Source organism: Anguilla anguilla, chromosome 1 (assembly GCF_013347855.1).
Source record: "Anguilla anguilla isolate fAngAng1 chromosome 1, fAngAng1.pri, whole genome shotgun sequence".
In the NCBI taxonomy this organism is placed as follows: Eukaryota; Metazoa; Chordata; class Actinopteri; order Anguilliformes; family Anguillidae; genus Anguilla; species Anguilla anguilla.
The window spans coordinates 49,633,855-49,651,644 of NC_049201.1; the positions used below are offsets into that span (position 1 = coordinate 49,633,855).

The window sequence follows — 17,790 nt, forward strand, 5'->3', positions numbered from 1 at the left end:
CAGCTATACCACACTTCACACACAGCCACTCTACAGAAAAACCAGCTATACCACACTTCACACACAGCCACTCTACAGAAAAACCAGCTGTATCGTGTTTTACAGTGCGAGCCTTTAGATGAGCCTGCTAAACACTGTGCTTTATACCGCCAATCTACAGAAAAACCAGCTATACCACACTGTACACAGCCAAACCAGCTATACCACTCTTTGTACAGCTAATGTACTGACGAACCTGCTAAAAAATGTGCTTTACATAGCCAATCTCTAGAAAAACCATCAAAACTGCATTATACACAGCGAGCCTACGGGCCAACCTGCTGAAACTGCGCTTTACACAGGCAGTCTACAGAAAAGCATGCAGAAAAGGCACTTTCACCAAACACACCTTCAAATTAACCTGCAAAAAGCACACTTCTGCACATGAATCTGCATAAAAACCTTTAAAAATGCACCCTTACGCTGTGTCTATCGAAAAACCTTTATTGAAGTCAACCCTGTTAAACAGCCCCCCACCTCCCTGCTTTCTGCTTCTGCCCATAACCCACAACTACACTCGCACTGATTTAGAAGGAAATAAATATATGTAATCATTATCTGACATTAGCTTCTACAGGTTAATGTTCAAGAGTGTATAGTCCTTTAAAATACATCATAGGAATTGGTGAACTTGGCATTTAATTACATGTTAAATGTGGAAGTTTAGAGGTTGCAGTGCCGCCATTGGTTGAATGTTTGTCACTAAATTGCAGCGCCTCTTCTCCTCTTGTGTTGACAGGTTGTAAAAACAGGTGGAACTCCAAAAGTTCCAGATTGCTTCCAACGCACCCCTAAAAAACTCTGTATCCCTGAAAAAGCTGAAATATTGGCTGTGAATGTTGACTCCAAAGGTACTACAGTCTTGAGTGTGTGTCCACACGTTTTCCTTCCGTTTCCTTTGGAGAGACGATGGCGTTGACCGCGTGCGCTCTGTTCCCCTGCAGGAGTTCACGCAGTGCTTAAGACAGGAAGCTGGGTCAGGTACTGTGTCTTTGACCTGGCCACCGGCAAGGCCGAGCAGGAGAATAACTTCCCCACCAGCAGCCTGGCCTTTCTGGGCCAGAGCGAGCACAACGTGGCCATCTTCACCGCGGGACAGGTGAGCGCTGGCAGCCCGGCCTATTGCTGTTATTTTAGCTGGTGCTCTTATGCATGAGTGACTAAGGAAACAAGCAATGTAACCTGTTTAAAAAAAGTTCAGACTTAGTGTCTTAAGACAGTTTAGACACGTGACTGCGTACAGGAATGCAGACCTTTCTCTACTGCCGTTTTACTCTTTGTCTGGTCCTGGTCGTGTTTCCCAGGAATCCCCCGTGGTCCTCCGAGATGGAAACGGGACTATTTATCCAATGGCGAAAGACTGCATGGGCGGGATTAGGGACCCTGACTGGCTGGATCTGCCGCCCATCTCCAGTCTGGGCATGGGAGTGCACTCGCTCGCCAACGTGTCCTCCAGCTCCACCATCAAAAAGAAGGCTGCCGTTATCATCATGGCGGTCGAGGTGAGAGCTCCTGGGAGCCGGCGCATGGAGTCACACACATTCAGGGGTTCTGAAGATATCTTTAGGCCTTTCCATCTATTCTGATACCAGTTGTGTTTAGTTAAGATAGAAATAATTTAATATTGACGGTTAAATCGGTTGGTAGATGCACCTTATTGAGCGGGTGATGTGAAATGCAGCGAGTGGGTGGATGTTGTGCTGCTGTGCGGCGGCGTGCGCGGGGTCGCTCAGCGAGGCCCTCTCTCTCCCCGAGCAGAAGCAGACGCTGATGCAGCAGGTGCTGCGCTGCGACTACGAGGCCTGCCGGCTGCACCTGGCCAGCCTGGAGCAGGCCGTCCTGCTGGAGCAGAGCCCCCGCGCCCTCAGCGCCCTGCTGGGCCACCGCTGCGACGGCAACCGCAACATCCTGCACGCCGCCGTCTCCGTCTGCTTCCCCGTCAACAACAAGGAGACCAAGGAGGAGGAGGGTGAGCCGGAGGCGCCGCCGAGCCAGGGAGAACAGAGAGAACAGAGGCAGTGCACCGCAGATGGGAGAAATGGAATGTAGTGAGCAGGAGAATACAGTGCAAGCTGGAGCATTAGGAGTGTAGCGTGCAAGTTAGAGTAGAATGTAGAGTCGAGAGAATAGGATGTAGGTTAGAGTAAAATGCAATGTAAGGGGAATAGAATGTAAGTTAGAGTAGAATGCAAAATAGGGAAAATAGAATAGGTTAGAGCAGAATGAAAAGTATGGGAAATAGAATGTAGGTTAGAGCAGAATGAAAAGTATGGGAAATAGAATGTAGGTTAGAGTAGAATGCAAAATAGGGAGAATAGAATGTAGGTTAGAGTAGAATGCAAAATAGGGAGAATAGAATGTAAGTTAGAGTAAAATGTGAAGTAGGGAAAATAGAATGTAAGGTACAAGAGAGAAAAAATGGCTGGTGGAGACTAGAATGGAAAGGTGGAAGAGAGCAGTGTGCATAGAAGATACTTGCAATGCAAGGCGGGGGTGAATAGAATGGAAAGTGGAAGAGAAACCGAATGCTGGTTGAATGCTTGATGAAGAGCTCAGAATTACGGGTGGCAGATGAGTGTGGGGCGGAGGTTAAAGGTCACCGGTGACTGGGTCTGTTTGCAAGGCGGACTGTTTCTGCCATGTGCTCCAGTGCTGAGCACTCTTCCTTTTTTCTCTCTTCCCGCACGACGTCATCGTCACGGTTTCACTCGCGCGCGCTCCAGAAGCCGAGCGGTCCGAGCGGAACACGTTCGCGGAGAGGCTGTCGGCCGTGGAGGCCATCGCCAACGCCATCTCTGTGGTCTCCAGCAACAGCTCAGGGAACAGGACCGGCTCGTCTGGCAGCCGGGGGTGTGTGCCTTTCACAGACATTCAGTACAAACAAACAGGACTACATCTCACCAAAGTAGTGCAAATGTGAATCGCACAAGGTTTATTTAGAAGTTAAATGCATGTCATTTCTGAAATGTAGAATTATGATTTTGATCCGTGTTTCTTAAATATTTTCTCAGTTCTGTGTCACCTCATGTTCATAAATGGTACAGTATTTTCCCCCAGGGGCTCCGGTTTGGGGGCCCCTGTCCTAACGCGCGTGTGCTTTCCTCAGCCTCCGCCTCCGGGAGATGATGAGGCGGTCCCTCAGGGCCGCTGGGCTGGGCCGCCATGAGTCAGGCCCCGCCTCCAGCGACCACCAGGACCCCGTGTCCCCGCCCATCGCCCCGCCCAGCTGGGTGCCTGACCCTCCGCCCATGGATCCAGGTAGTCGGTCGGCTGCTCTGGAATGCCGAGGCCTCCGGGTCACGGCTCCTGCTCGTTGATTTAACCTCTTAAGGCACAGAATTCCAGAAGAGAAGAGAAAAAACTATGAGAAAAAACAGGGTTTTATATGTGATTAACGCCACGCTCTTCTTGTTTCTGGGTAGACGGTGATATCGATTTCATCCTGGCCCCTGCTGTGGGTTCACTCACTACTACATCACCAGGGACAGGCCAGGGGCCCAGCACCTCCACCATACCAGGTGAGCCAATAGGCACAGCGTTCAGTACCAGGTGAATGGTAATACACACAGTGTTCACAAACTGTTTATTGTGATATTTTGTCCCCAGTTTCCTTTTTTCATCATTTTTTAATGCCCTATTGTAAGCCTGGACCCATTTGTTATGAGAGGTGATTATGAAATAAAGTTGACTAAAGCAGTACTGTATACAACTGTATATATTATAGTTACTGGGCTTAAATGGGGGCTCATCTGGTTAAGGCAGTGTTTTAGTGCAGCGATGGGACCCACAGACCAGGTGCGAATACCGACCATGCCAGCACCGATGCATAATTGGCGGTTGTGTCGCCGAGGGTTAGAGAGGATTCGGTCTGCGGGTATCTGTGTCTCATTACTCTCTAGTGACGCCCGCTGGCCAATTGGGTGCCTGCAAGTCAGCCTGTGAAGCTGCACATAATGCCTCTGACTCATCTGTGTGTGGGCCTTGTGAGCTGTGCTGTGACAAGAGGTGCCACTTAGCAGCACATGCTGTGGAGGAAAGCACATGCTTTTGTGCCCTCTCCCAAACAGATGGCAGAGGTCATTAAATCTAATTTGTGCCTTGTGCTTTCATCAGTTTCTGCATATATTAAACATTTGAACTTGATATTTGAAAAGAGTCTTTTGAACAGGTTGGCACAGATAAAGTATGGGCTCTTTAAGCCAGTCCTGGGTTCTGATAGTTTGTGAGCCACTGGTCTAGGAAACGCAGCTCTCCTCTACCAGAGGACTGTTCCCTTCCTGCCGTCCTCATCCGGCGTTTAACCTGTCACATATCGGTCCTCTCCAGGCCCGTCGTCCGAACCCTCGGTGGTGGAGTCCAAAGACCGGAAGGCCAACGCCCACCTGATCCTGAAGCTGATGTGCGACAGCGTCATCCTCCGGCCCTACCTGCGGGAGCTGCTGTCCGCCAAGTACGCCGCCCGTGCTCTGCCCCGCCTCCTTAACGACGCGCGCTCACCGCTCTCACACCCGCGCTCTGCCTCGCCCCCTTTAACTCTCCCAGCCGTGCGCTCTGCCGCTCTCACGCCCCTCTTCTGCTCCGCAGGGACGCTCGCGGTATGACCCCCTTCATGCTGGCCGTCAGCGGGCGGGCCTACCCCGCCGCCATCACCGTGCTGGAGGCCGCTCAGAAAATAGCCAAAGGTAAAAACGCTCGGCAAACAGAACGAGCGTTGTGTTGGAACAGCCTCTTAAAATTGTGCCGGAGGGATATGTAGTTTTCCTGCACGAGGCAGTGTCTGCTAATCCATTTTTAGCTGTTTAATCTTGAGTCCCTCAGCCTGCCCGTGTTTGTCAGGCTGCTGTGAGTACTCTAAGCCGGGGTGTGTCGGTTGATGTAATTTCAGTTCAAATGAGCTTTATTGGCACGGCAGCGAACAGGACTGTTGTTCTGAAGGCCGTTGTACTCCGGTCTCACGGTTTCTGTCTCATTTCTCTGGGGCTGCCGCGTGCTGCAGGCGACCCTGCCGTCGGCGAGAAGGACGACTCGGACTCCGCCTTCATGGAAATGATCTGCCCCCCGGGGACCAACCCCGACGACTCGCCCCTCTACGTGCTCTGCTGCAACGACACCTGCAGCTTCACCTGGACGGGGGCCGAGCACATCAACCAGGCGAGCCTTTCCGGAGGGTTCCGTCGGGGGCGAGGGGTTAGGGTTGGGCTTGGGGTTCGAACCGACCGCTGACCGTGCCTCTCGTTGGCTTTTCAGGACATTTTCGAGTGCCGGACGTGCGGCCTGCTGGAGTCGCTGTGCTGCTGCACGGAGTGCGCCAGGGTCTGCCACAAGGGTCACGACTGCAAGTGAGCGCGCTCCTGTCCCGTGTCACTTACCCACTGGGTTGGGTTGAATGTCGGTGTGTTAAACAGAGCAGTTTACGGCTACACCGCAGACCTTATGCAGACAGATCTTGCTACTCGGTAAAGCGTCTTTGTGACGGTTCTCTGTAAAAAGCGCTGTACACATGAAATTGAATTGAATGCTGTGCTCCCTCCAGGCTTAAGAGAACCTCTCCCACGGCCTACTGCGACTGCTGGGAGAAGTGCAAGTGCAAGACCCTGATCGCAGGACAGAAGTCCGCTCGCCTCGACCTGCTCTACAGGCTGCTGACCACCACTAACCTGGTGACCACGCCCAATAGCAGGCAAGTGCGCAGAAACGGGGCGGTGGAACGGGTCCGGGGGCTTGTAAAAGGGTCGCTCCGCTCAGCTCTCTCACGCGCTGCTTCTCTCCCGCCACAGGGGGGAGCACATCCTGCTGTTTCTGGTCCAGACGGTGGCCAGGCAGAGCGTGGAGCACTGCCAGTACCGGCCACCACGGATCCGCGAGGACAGGAACCGCAAGGCTGCCAGTGCGGAAGGTGTGTGTGTGTGTGTGTGTGTGTGCTCAAGGGTGTGTGTGTGTGTGTAGGTGTGTACGCTCAAGCGTGTGTGTGTGTGTGCTCAAGTGTGTGTGTGTACGCTCAAGCGTGTGTGTGCTCAAGTGTGTGTGTGTGTGTGTGTGTGTGAACTGCCTATTTCCATTTCGGTAAGCTCAGAAAGTGGGAACTTGCCATGCTGCAGTTTGTTTATACAGCTGCTCTGTTGCAGTGAGTTTTGAAAGTGCAGTCTCTTCATGTTTAGGAGGTTATTCAAAGCCCCCATAGCCCTGGTGCTTTCTGTCTCTGTGTTACTGTGCTAATAATGCTAATGGCTGCATTACATTTATGTAGCATTTTGCTACATCAAAGTGCTTCATAATAATGGGAAGTGCAAGAAATGTTTGGGTGTGAGGTTGTACGCGTGTTTTAACGGTGAAGGCCTGTTCCCGCCCGCCCGCCCCCCCCCCCCCCCCCCCAGACTCAGACATGCCGGACCACGACCTGGAGCCCCCCCGCTTCGCTCAGCTGGCCCTGGAGCGCGTGCTGCAGGACTGGAACGCCCTCCGATCCATGATCATGTTCGGCTCGCAGGAGAACAAAGACCCGTGAGTGCGCCGCCATAGAGACCCACGCGCCCCCTCTGGATTGAGTCTTTCAGTTCCTGTTCATCTGCAGAACGGAAAGGATGTAAAAAGCCAAAAGGGGAAATCTACTTGCAAAATGGATGATTTGTTAGAAGAAATGCTGTGTGCTAAAAAAAATAATGCTGTGCTGAAATAGACATTTTTATTCACGGAGAAACCTTTTTCTTAATTTGTTTCCACACGTATGTAAAAAAGACCTGTGCCAGATGTGTTTTTGAAGTACTTTTAACTCTTTAGATGCAAGTAAAATTTAGAGCATTCATTCTCCAGAGACTTTTTGGTGAAATTAATTACAACACTTAAAAATTTGTTCTGAATATGAATGTAATTTCATATCCAAAATATGTTGTATATAAAAATGTGAAGATTATATCAGTTGTTCTGGTACGTGTGGGGTCATACGCCCTGCTGGTACAGTCAGTCATGGAGCACACCCTCTGTGGGTCCCCCCAGGCTGAGCGCCAGCAGCCGGATCGGGCACCTCCTCCCCGAGGAGCAGGTGTACCTCAGCCAGCAGAGCGGCACCATACGCCTGGACTGCTTCACCCACTGCCTCATCGTCAAGTGCGCCCCCGACATCACGGTGGGTCTCTCGCCCGGGTCAGGGCTCCCTGAGGTATCACTCTCACAATGGACTTCAGATTAGAATGCACAGGATGAGAGAACAGAATGCAGGGTGGAGGGGAGTAGAATGCAGGGCGGAGGAGAGTAGAATGCAGGGTGGAGGAGAGTAGAATGCAGGGTGGAGGAGAGTAGAATGCAGGGTGGGGGAGAGTAGAATGCAGGGCGGAGGAGAGTAGAATGCAGGGTGGAGGAGAGTAGAATGCAGGGTGTAGGAGAGTGGAATGCAGGGTGGGGGAGAGTAGAATGCAGGGTGGAGGAGAGTAGAATGCAGGGTGGGGGAGAGTAGAATGCAGGGTGTAGGAGAGTAGAATGCAGGGTGGAGGGGAGAGTAGACTGCAGGGTGGAGGGGAGAGTAGACTGCAGGGTGGGGGAGAGTAGAATGCAGGGTGGGGGAGAGTAGACTGCAGGGTGGAGGAGAGTAGACTGCAGGGTGGAGGAGAGTAGAATGCAGGGTGGAGAAGAGTAGACTGCAGGGTGGAGGAGAGTAGAATGCAGGGTGGAGGGGAGAGTAGACTGCAGGTGGAGGAGAGTAGAATGCAGGGTGGAGGAGACTAGAATGCAGGGTGGAGGGGAGAGTTGACTGCAGGTGGAGGAGAGTAGAATGCAGGGTGGAGGAGTGGAGGAGAGTAGAATGCAGGGTGGAGGAGAGTAGAATGCAGGGTGTAGGAGAGTAGAATGTAGGGTGGAGGAGAGTAGAATGCTTGGTGGGTGAGAGTAGAATGCAGGGCGGAGGAAGACTACACACACCAGGCAGGGGCAGTCTCTGTGAAGTTTGACGTTCTGTTTTTATGTGACAGTTCATTGACACGCTGCTGGGGACACTAGTGAAGGAGCTGCAGAATAAGTATACGCCGGGCCGGAGAGAGGAGGCCATCAACGTCACCATGAGGTTCCTCCGCTCTGTGGCCCGGGTCTTCGTCATCCTCAGTGTGGAGATGGCCTCATCCAAGAAGAAAAAGTACGCTTGCTAACTGTGGCTTTTATAGAGACAGTAACAGTGCTGAACGAACAGACTTATATTGAATACTGTGAGATGGTTACCGTACGCAGCTAAACGCATACTGGACTCTCTAAAGTGGTTCACCTGTCCAGCCAAAATGCCAATTAATTCTAAGATAATGAAATTATACAAACAAATGCATAGTGTAACGTGATATACTTGAAATGATAGTGAATTCTTTTGGCAAAACCAGCCAAAATGTTGGTGAATTTGGTGAATATGAGGTGTTGATTTGTGTATACACAGTGACCGTATATCTGTTGATAGTAGTGACTGTGTCCGTGTCTCTTCCCCGGCAGTAACTTCATCCCCCAGCCCATCGGGAAGTGCCGGCGGGTGTTCCAGGCGCTGCTGCCGTACGCGGTGGAGGAGCTGTGCAACGTGGCCGAGTCGCTCATCGTGCCCGTGCGCATGGGCGTGGCCCGCCCCACCGCGCCCTTCACCCTGGCCAGCACCAGCATCGACGCCGTGCAGGGCAGCGAGGAGCTCTTCTCCGTCGAGCCCCTGCCCCCTCGGCCCTCCCCCGACCAGTCCAGCAGGTGGGACCTCAACACCGGACACCGATTCTGTACACTCACCGGATGCTCAGCAGGGATCTACAGAGCTCCCATTTTAGGAACATCTGCTGCTGAAAATTGACGTGTGCTAACGCTAAAAATAATTTAGGAGCACATCTACTAATTATGATGCATTAGCGTGCTACTCAATTTTTCAACTTAGGGAAAAAATGTTAGCATAGAGCCCTGCTCAGCTCTGTATAAGACACGTTTAAAGTTGCGTCTCCCTGCTGCTGAAGCTGAAACAAGAAGCAGGCTGCCTCCATTTTGTGGAGAGCGTATTTCGTCTCTGTGCTTAAACTCGTGGTGCGGCCAGTGACGTCTTTGCCGTGTCTGCGTCGCCCCGCCCAGCTCCAGCCAGTCCACCTTCTCCTACATCATGAGGAACCCGCCGCCCCGCCACAGCGGCCAGTCGCAGCCCGCCCGCGGCCGGGACGAGGAGCAGGACGACATCGTTTCCGCCGATGTTGAGGAGGTGAGGCATCGCGCTCGTCTGCTCTCTGCACTATAATGCCTGCCCGGTAGTGTTCATATTGGCCATAGTCGCATACGTTGTAGGTGACATTCTCCTTTTTGTCTCCAGTGGCATATAACCCTTATAGTTCCTAAAGTCACTCCTGAGGTGCAGTGGAGTTACAGTGTTTAGCCTACAGGCTACATGGATGGCATGACCCATACATGAACTTCATTTTTAGGCTACGTGATGGTATACCTTCCAGAGCAAACAATAGCATGGCTTGTTGTTTATTGGTCTTTTTGATATTGAGCGCAACGTGGAGAGTGCAACTAGCCTCCTTATTTTGCCTAGGCAACGGCATCAGATGTCACAAATAAAAGCTATATTTGTATTCACTTCAGTTGTTATGGCAAAAAAGAAAAAACTTGACTAGCATTCACACCAGGTAGTCACATGTGAAAACAGTTATATATCAATCACATCAGGCGTCCTACTTGACGGGAAATCGGCCGAAGAGGATTCCCGAAACTAAGACCTCATGGCTAAAGAATCTACCGACTGAATGGCAATCGCGTAGGCCTGGCTGCTAACGCGGTCAGCATTTACACCAGGTGTCGCTGGCCCTGCGGTCTTTGGCTTCGTGCTGATTGGGCAGCTGTGAATAGCCCCCTGTGCTGTGCTTTGACCAGCACTGTCTGCACCAGGTGGAGGTGGTGGAGGGTGTTACCGGGGAGGAGGATCACCATGACGACCATGAGGAGCCAGGAGAGGAGAACGTGGAGACAGAGGGCCAGCATGATGAGCATGATGAGGATGGTGAGACCTGAGGGACTGAACCTCCCCTTTACTTCCCAACCACACAGAACCACACAGATCTCCTCCTTTTCATCTGATTGGCTACTAAGTCCCTTTCATCTCCTACCCTGCATTGATGCCCCACATTGTCACTGCAAATAATAATAGTGTTCTTATTTGACATGCCTATTTAAAAGGAAAAATCCACCCAATTTTGTTAAGTGCGTATGTTTATTGCAGTAGTAATATATACCATACGACTATTTGTTTATATAAGCTTCAGATCAAAGCCTTCTGTAATTCTGTTGTGCTTGGCAAAATCATTCTTATGGTTTGGCATTGCAATGCAATTCCCAGTTCCTGTACATATGTGCAGAGTTTTTATTTTATGGTGCTTATTCATTATTAAAACTGGGTTTTTATATTGTGCCAGTGTTAGAGGTGTAATTGCTGCAGTTCCCGGATCCGGGTGTGGTTTTAATGCAGCTGCCCAAGGCGTCTGTCGCACTAGCAGTATTTATGCATCCCTAGCGTTAGCCAAGCTACTCACAATTTGAAACTGAAGCTACAGTTGTGTACGAACGTGAAATTAATTCAAGCCCAAATTTATGGATGAGAAGACTGATGCTGAGAGGTCAAAGAGGTCGAGTTTTCAGGACTGCTCACCATATTTACAATAGATCTGGGTTGTCTAAAGGTAGCCAGTGGAAGTGTCATTTTGTTTCCCAGCGGGGTGGAATTGCACGGGCCCAAACGATTTGCAGTGCTGTTGATTTGTTTTCACTCTCAGCTCACTCTCTCTCACGCAGTAATTTGCTTCCCTCCACATGCGGTGCTGGTGCTACAGGATGCCACGCCCCCTCTTTTATTGAGAACAGCAGTGTCGGGCTGCATAAGGCATAGGAAACGGTTCAGGCTGAAATTAATTTCAGACGTAATCTGGAAAGCAGTCGGATATTGGCCCTGTCGAGTCGCCCCTTCTCACACAATGACCCCGGAAGGTTCTGGGTTTGCGACGCCTTGCTCTCTCATCACTGTCTGAGCGCGTGCGGAAATGGGAGCCGTGATTGGGGTTGACGGCCCTTTCATCCTCAGGCAGTGACATGGAGCTGGACCTGCTGGCAGCCGCGGAGACCGAGAGTGACAGTGAGAGTAACCATAGCAACCAGGATAACGCCAGTGGCCGGAGGAGTGTGGTTACTGCGGCGACGGCTGGCTCTGAAGCAGGTACTCGGATCGCAGTGGCTAAAGGCACACAACCTTTTTTTCCTCGTTGAGGATTAAGTTGCAAATAGAAACTGTAGATTTCTTCTTTTTTTATCTCTGGAAGGTTTTAAACCCTTCATGTCTTCAGAATGCCTTCATTCTGAATGCTCAGACTTTCTGAGCTTAACACAAGAGAAATACATTTTTCACTTAAAATGCCCAAGTTTTTGCTTTACAGTACATTGTATTGTCAGATACAACGTAACAGACATTTTGCTTTTGCATTTAATGTTCCTCTTTAAGATGAGATCTGATTTAAGATTTTTAACAAACAGATCAAAGAAAAATCATTTGTTGGTGTCAATGAGGCCCATGTTTGAGCAGTATGTAGCTGGATAGTTTTGGAGCATTCATGCTTTTAAAGTGTGATCTGAGCGTGTTGTGTAATTCCGAAGCAGGGTGTGTTGTGTTGCACAAGCCCGCTAGGGAAACCGCGCCAGCTGTGTTGCAAGTGCTCAGTTACTGTTGAAATGATAACGTGTTCTAGTCTTTGGCTCAAAACAGGATTTATCTCATTTGCAGGAAGTAGGGTCTCCCTGGCCTTTCCTTTGTTTGGTATGGGCTCCCCTTTATTTCCATACATGCACACACGCCAGGACAAGAGTGAAGACAAACTAAAGATGTAGTTCCCCCGAATCTCTCCTGTCCCACACGCACGCTCCACTTGTGTTATTAATATGTTACCTTTTCATGCTTGGACTCTAACCTGAAGTATTTGGGGCTTGTTTATTTACTTATTGTTGCTTTGGTTTTCATATGCTAAATAACAAACTAAGGTGTGTGTGGCCCTGCTGACCAGGGTGGTCTTATGTTGGTCAGTTCTTTTTTTGGCATTCATTAATGCTTCTCTTTATTACTTTAATGTGCTGTTCACACATCACTTGTGAAGCCCCTTACCCTAATACAGTATGCTTGCAGAAACAATATGGTGATAGAACTGCACAACATGCTTTATGGGATTGCGTCTGGGCTGTTAGGTCAGGTGTCGCTTGAGTGGTGCGGGTTGGTGTTTTTTTTCGCGGCTGTGGAGGTCTCGGTGTGTAACAGTGGTGACGTGGAGCTCTAACGCACACTGCTGGGGGGGCGGGGCTTGGGGTGGGAGGGGGCGGGGCTTGGGGCTGGAGGGGCGGGGCTTGGGGCGGGGGGGGGCGTGGCCGGCACTGAACCGTGTTCTGTTCTGAATCCCTCCTCCCTCCTGAAGGTGCCAGCAGTGTCCCTGCCTTCTTTTCAGAGGACGACTCCCAGTCCAACGACTCGAGCGACTCGGACAGCAGCAGCAGCCAGAGCGACGAGGCGGACCAGGAGACCGTCCTGCTGGACGAGCCGCTGGAGCGCGCCTCGGGCGCCTCGCAGGCCGGCGGCGCCGCCCAGGCCCCGCGCTCCATGCAGTGGGCCGTGCGCAGCACCCCCAGCCAGAGGGCCGCCGGCACCGCCCCCTCCAGCTCCTCCACCCCTGTGGGTGAGTGGGGAAGCCCCGGGATGGTCACACATTTGAAACAGTTTAAATTTTAGTGTTCTGACCTCTCCCTTGAACTTCAGATATCTAACTGTGGTGAAAACTCAGTGTTCTGCACCCACCCTGTTGTCGTCACACTTTTATCTGTTAAAACCTTAAAACCGTTCTTACTGCTGACGGTGACCAGCAGCCACACCGGGCAGCACACAAATGGCCATTGCTTCACTTGGGGAGGGAGAATTTTAGTTGGCGGGATTGTGCTTGTGATTGGGATCATGCAGTAGTGACTCCTGCTGAAATAGGCAGCTTAGCAAGTGAACTGCAAAGTGAAAACTGCTGCGGGCAGCATGTGATTGAAGGGAGTTGTGCTTCTCTGTGTGCTCCTGGATTGCCAGAGAATGTTGGAGTACAGTGTCTGGCCTAGAAATGCAAATGGTCACAGTGCAGTTGCTCTCTTAATATTTGTTATTTAGCCCAGGAGTCAGGCCACAATCTCCTGTAGCATTCTCATGTGAACCGATGAAGCTAAGTATAGTTTGGCTTAGCTGGTATATCTGAGTTGCTGCTGTAAGTGTATTTTGTTGGGGCCAGTAAGTGGCACGCTTCCCTCTGGACAAAATAAAAATACAATCCCTCAGCAGAGAGATGGGGGCTCTGTGCTGTGGGTGATGCTGTCCTTCAGATAAACAGAATTAAGGTCCTGAAAGAGAACAAAGATTTGGGTATAATTCCCGAGGCGATTGAGGCGATTGTGAGCAATTTATAACAATATGTACAGTCACTTGTAGGGGTGTAGCAATACATTGATCCGGATTAAGGTATTGGTTCATAGGGCAACGATCCAATCCAGCTGATACAACATGCAAAAATCGATCCCTATCATTATGGATCGAAGCAGAATACTTTCGATTTGCTCTCTAGCAACACTGCCAACGTCATTGTTTAGATTTCCAACTTGACCTCATCATCATTGTGCTTGTGCCATTTATCTTAGTTTTAAACTGTGACGTCAGTAAACCTCCTCCTCATTTTGGTTGTATGTGTATGTTGTAACAGGGTTGTGTTAGCTGGATCATATATATTGATTGTTTCTTACTATATCAGATGGTTTTGGAGCAAAATGTGTGATATTTCGAAATACAGACCCATTGCCTCACAAATCAAAATTGTGCTGAAGCCTACAGTTTACACCCCAGTTACTAATGAAGGACTAATAAAGGCCACTAAACAAGCCCTTATAATCAAGGTCAGAAACAAAGTGCACAGCACGCAACTCAAGGGGAGTGAGGTTATTAAGACGTGTGTTTTGAGTTGCAGGAGTATGGTACTTGTCTGCCCCAGTAATTCTTAATTTAATGGACAGAAACAGAGACTCATTGTGTTATTTTATATGCGTCTGTGTATGTATATGTGTGTGTCTGTCTGTCTGTCTGTCTGTGTGTGTGTGTGTGTGTGTCTGTATGTGTGTGCGTGCGTGTGTTTGTGTGTGTTCATGTGTGTGTCCGTGCGTGTGTGTGTGTGTGTGTCTGTATGTGTGTGTCTGTGCGTGTGTGTGTGTCTGTATGTGTGTTGTGTGTGCGTGCGTCTGTGTGTGTGTGTTTGTGTGTCTGTATGTGTGTGTGTGTGTGTTGTGTGTCTGTATGTGTGTGTCTATGTGTGTGTGTGTCCATGCGTGTGTGTGTGTGTTTGTATGTGTGTGTGTGTGTTCGTGCGTGTTGTGTGTCTGTATGTGTGTGTCTATGCGTGCGTGTGTATGTTGTGTGTCTGTATGTGTGTGTATGTTGTGTGTCTATATGTGTGTGTGTGTTGTGTGTCCGTGCGTGTGTACACCTCCACAGCGAGCTCCACCGGGCTGATCTACATCGACCCGTCTAACCTGCGGCGGAGCGGGGCCATCAGCACCAGCGCGGCGGCGGCGGCGGCGGCCCTGGAGGCCAGCAGCTCCAGCAGCTACCTGACCTCGGCCAGCAGCCTGGCGCGCGCCTACAGCATCGTCATCCGCCAGATCTCCGACCTCATGGGCCTCATCCCCAAATACAACCACCTGGTGTACTCCCAGTACCCCGCCGCCGTCAAGCTGTCCTACCAGGACGCTGTCAACCTGCAGGTGAGGAGCATCGCTGTGTGTGTTTGTGTGTGTGTGTGTGTATATGTATATGTCTGAAGGTCAGATATCAGATCTGTTGAGTGTGTGTTTGTGTGTGCGCATGAGAATCAGATGCGTTGAGTTTGTGTGTGTGTGTATGGATCAGATCGGTTTGTGTGTGTGTGTGTGTGTGTGTGTGTGTATGGATCAGATCTATTGAGTGTGTGTGTGTGTGAGGATCAGAAGTGTTGAGTATGTGTGTGTGTGTGAGGATCAGAAGTGTTGAGTATGTGTGTGTGTGTGTGAGGATCAGAAGTGTTGAGTATGTGTGTGTGTGTGAGGATCAGAAGTGTTGAGTATGTGTGTGTGTGTGTGAGGATCAGAAGTGTTGAGTATGTGTGTGTGTGTGAGGATCAGAAGTGTTGAGTATGTGTGTGTGTGTGTGAGGATCAGAAGTGTTGAGTATGTGTGTGTGTGTGAGGATCAGAAGTGTTGAGTATGTGTGTGTGTGTGTGAGGATCAGAAGTGTTGAGTATGTGTGTATGTGAGGATCAGATGTGTTCATTATGTGTGTGCTTTCAGAACTACGTGGAGGAGAAGCTGATCCCCACCTGGAACTGGATGGTGTCCATCATGGACTCCACGGAGGCTCAGCTGCGCTACGGCTCGGCCCTGTCCTCCGCCGGCGACCCGGGGCACCCCAGCCACCCGCTGCACGCCTCGCAGCACTCGGGCCGGCGGGAGCGCGTCACCGCCCGGGAGGAGGCCAGCCTGCGCAGCCTGGAGGGGCGGAGGTGAGGCCCCGATACGGCCCGGGACAGGGCACTCAGAGTACACTCACTCTCCATACTTACATACATCTCACTCACCTGTGATTCAACACAAACATATCAACATATCAGTACATTTCCATGGGTTACTAAACTTTCCCTCCTCACATATAATCAGTTACCCAGTGTCAAAAAAAATCTGGACCACACAGGAACTCTGTCCTGCTTGGATGTCCACATAAGCCACCAACATCTGAAATGTGTTAATGTCTGCAAGTGGACTTACACACTCACGTACTCAATTCTGTTTGATTTCTGACATTCCGTTGGCAGCACCTGCGTGTCAGATTAATTAGCATGTGTGTGTGTGTGTTTCAGGCGTGCGGCCACGCTGCTCAGCGCGCGGCAGGGCATGCTGTCGGCCCGCGGGGACTTCCTGAACTACGCCCTCTCGCTGATGCGCTCCCACAACGACGAGCACTCAGACGTGCTGCCCGTGCTGGACGTGTGCTCGCTCAAGCATGTGGCCTACGTCTTCCAGGCCCTCATCTACTGGATCAAGGCCATGAACCAGCAGACCACCCTGGAGACGCCGCAGATCGACAGGAAGAGGTGCCCGCATGCTCAGACACTTCCAGCTTTAGTCATTTCCCATGGTGCACTGTGTGAATCCAGAACCTAACTGAACTGCCATTATAATGAGAACATGGACTGTGTAATTCCCTAAATGCCATTTGAGAAATAATGAGTAAGTCCCCACAAAGACATGTTCACACTCTCTCAGGTGTTTCAGGTTAATGCACAGTGGGCCAGTTCATTTGTTGAAAGCAAAAACAGAAAGGAGATCTATATCAAAGAAAATGTGAGCTGATATAAAAATCCTTGTTTCGTGCCTTTTAATATATTTAGCCGTGCAGATTAATGCATTAAAAACGAGCTAGCAGCTCACGTTTACTTAAGGTTAGAGGGAAAGCAGGGAGGCGGAAGTGGTGAAGGATGAAGGGTTAGTGATGGACAATACACAAACTGAGCACCTTGCATCCTTTAACCACGTCTCTTTCTCTCTCTTTACCCCCTCTCTCTCTCTCTCTCTCTCTCTCTCTCTCTCTCTCTCTCTCAGACCGCGAGAGATTCTGGAGCTGGGTCTGGACAACAACGAGGACTCTGAGCACGAGAACGACGAGGACACCAATCAGAGTGAGTGGCTGGCGCGTCGCGCTCGCGCCGTCCGCGCGGCTCCGTTAGCGCTGTGGCGCCGGGCTGCGGCTGTGCTTCCTGTGACTGAGCGCTCTGTGCGGTGTGACTGTGCTGCTGTGCTAATGACGCGTCTGTGTGATGACCTGTGAAGCACCGCTAGGCTCTCTGGAAGGCAGACACAGCAGGAGAGGATTTAGGCAGACTTGTGGCAGGAGGAAGAGGGAGTTTCATAAAGGTACAGCTCAGATCAGAGCGCTGCTCTTCAGGTCCCTGTCATCAGTGCGAGTGCACCATAGAGATAATATTGCTAATGCAGTGGGGTTGGCTAATGTTCCTTTCATCTTGCATGAAAAGCTGCTATCGAGCCATGGCTTGGTCATTAATTTAAACCCAGTAAGGAAATGAGGTATTTTATTTTAAGAAGTATATTGTTCTTTATTTGATGTGCTTTATCTCAGGTCTATGAATTTCTCTATACACAGGGTTTTTGTATAAGGACATATTTGTAATTAGGGCTTTAGAACAGGGGCCTTGGAGAACAGTAGAGTTTAAGGCTTTAGAGCATGGCCTTGGGGAACAGTAGATTTTAGGGCTTTGGAACATGGCCTTGGAGAACAGTAGAGTGTAAGGCTTTAGAACATGGCCTTGGGGAACAGTAGATTTTAGGGCTTTAGAACATGGCCTTGGGGAACAGTAGATTTTAGGGCTTTAGAACATGGCCTTGGGGAACAGTAGATTTTAGGGCTTTGGAACATGGCCTTGGGGAACAGTAGATTTTAGGGCTTTGGAACATGGCCTTGGGGAACAGTAGATTTTAGGGCTTTGGAACATGGCCTTGGGGAACAGTAGATTTTAGGGCTTTAGAACAGGGGCCTTGGAGAACAGTAGAGTGTAAGGCTTTAGAACATGGCCTTGGGGAACAGTAGATTTTAGGGCTTTGGAACATGGCCTTGGGGAACAGTAGATTTTAGGGCTTTAGAACATGGCCTTGGGGAACAGTAGA

General features: G+C 50.3%; 1 protein-coding gene across 12 annotated transcripts in view; it reads left to right on the forward strand.

Moving 5' to 3' along the window:
* Positions 1-17,790, forward strand: part of LOC118234940 (E3 ubiquitin-protein ligase UBR5-like) — a 60,428-nt gene that overhangs the window by 31,993 nt on the left and 10,645 nt on the right. For 5 of the 12 annotated variants that reach the window (XM_035431826.1, XM_035431835.1, XM_035431916.1 and 2 more), the window contains 26 exons: positions 779-890; positions 984-1,138; positions 1,344-1,541; positions 1,798-2,008; positions 2,763-2,889; positions 3,146-3,297; positions 3,462-3,557; positions 4,366-4,489; positions 4,624-4,721; positions 5,036-5,190; positions 5,287-5,378; positions 5,573-5,719; positions 5,817-5,935; positions 6,414-6,540; positions 7,033-7,162; positions 8,001-8,161; positions 8,503-8,742; positions 9,112-9,235; positions 9,907-10,033; positions 11,108-11,239; positions 11,801-11,833; positions 12,480-12,737; positions 14,573-14,841; positions 15,403-15,614; positions 15,969-16,202; positions 16,711-16,787. In XM_035431826.1, the coding sequence (XP_035287717.1) occupies positions 779-890; positions 984-1,138; positions 1,344-1,541; positions 1,798-2,008; positions 2,763-2,889; positions 3,146-3,297; positions 3,462-3,557; positions 4,366-4,489; positions 4,624-4,721; positions 5,036-5,190; positions 5,287-5,378; positions 5,573-5,719; positions 5,817-5,935; positions 6,414-6,540; positions 7,033-7,162; positions 8,001-8,161; positions 8,503-8,742; positions 9,112-9,235; positions 9,907-10,033; positions 11,108-11,239; positions 11,801-11,833; positions 12,480-12,737; positions 14,573-14,841; positions 15,403-15,614; positions 15,969-16,202; positions 16,711-16,787 (3,910 nt within the window). The remainder of the gene's footprint in view (positions 1-778; positions 891-983; positions 1,139-1,343; positions 1,542-1,797; positions 2,009-2,762; positions 2,890-3,145; positions 3,298-3,461; positions 3,558-4,365; positions 4,490-4,623; positions 4,722-5,035; positions 5,191-5,286; positions 5,379-5,572; positions 5,720-5,816; positions 5,936-6,413; positions 6,541-7,032; positions 7,163-8,000; positions 8,162-8,502; positions 8,743-9,111; positions 9,236-9,906; positions 10,034-11,107; positions 11,240-11,800; positions 11,834-12,479; positions 12,738-14,572; positions 14,842-15,402; positions 15,615-15,968; positions 16,203-16,710; positions 16,788-17,790) is intronic. The other 7 variants (XM_035431870.1, XM_035431878.1, XM_035431898.1 and 4 more) reach the window with 5 other exon arrangements.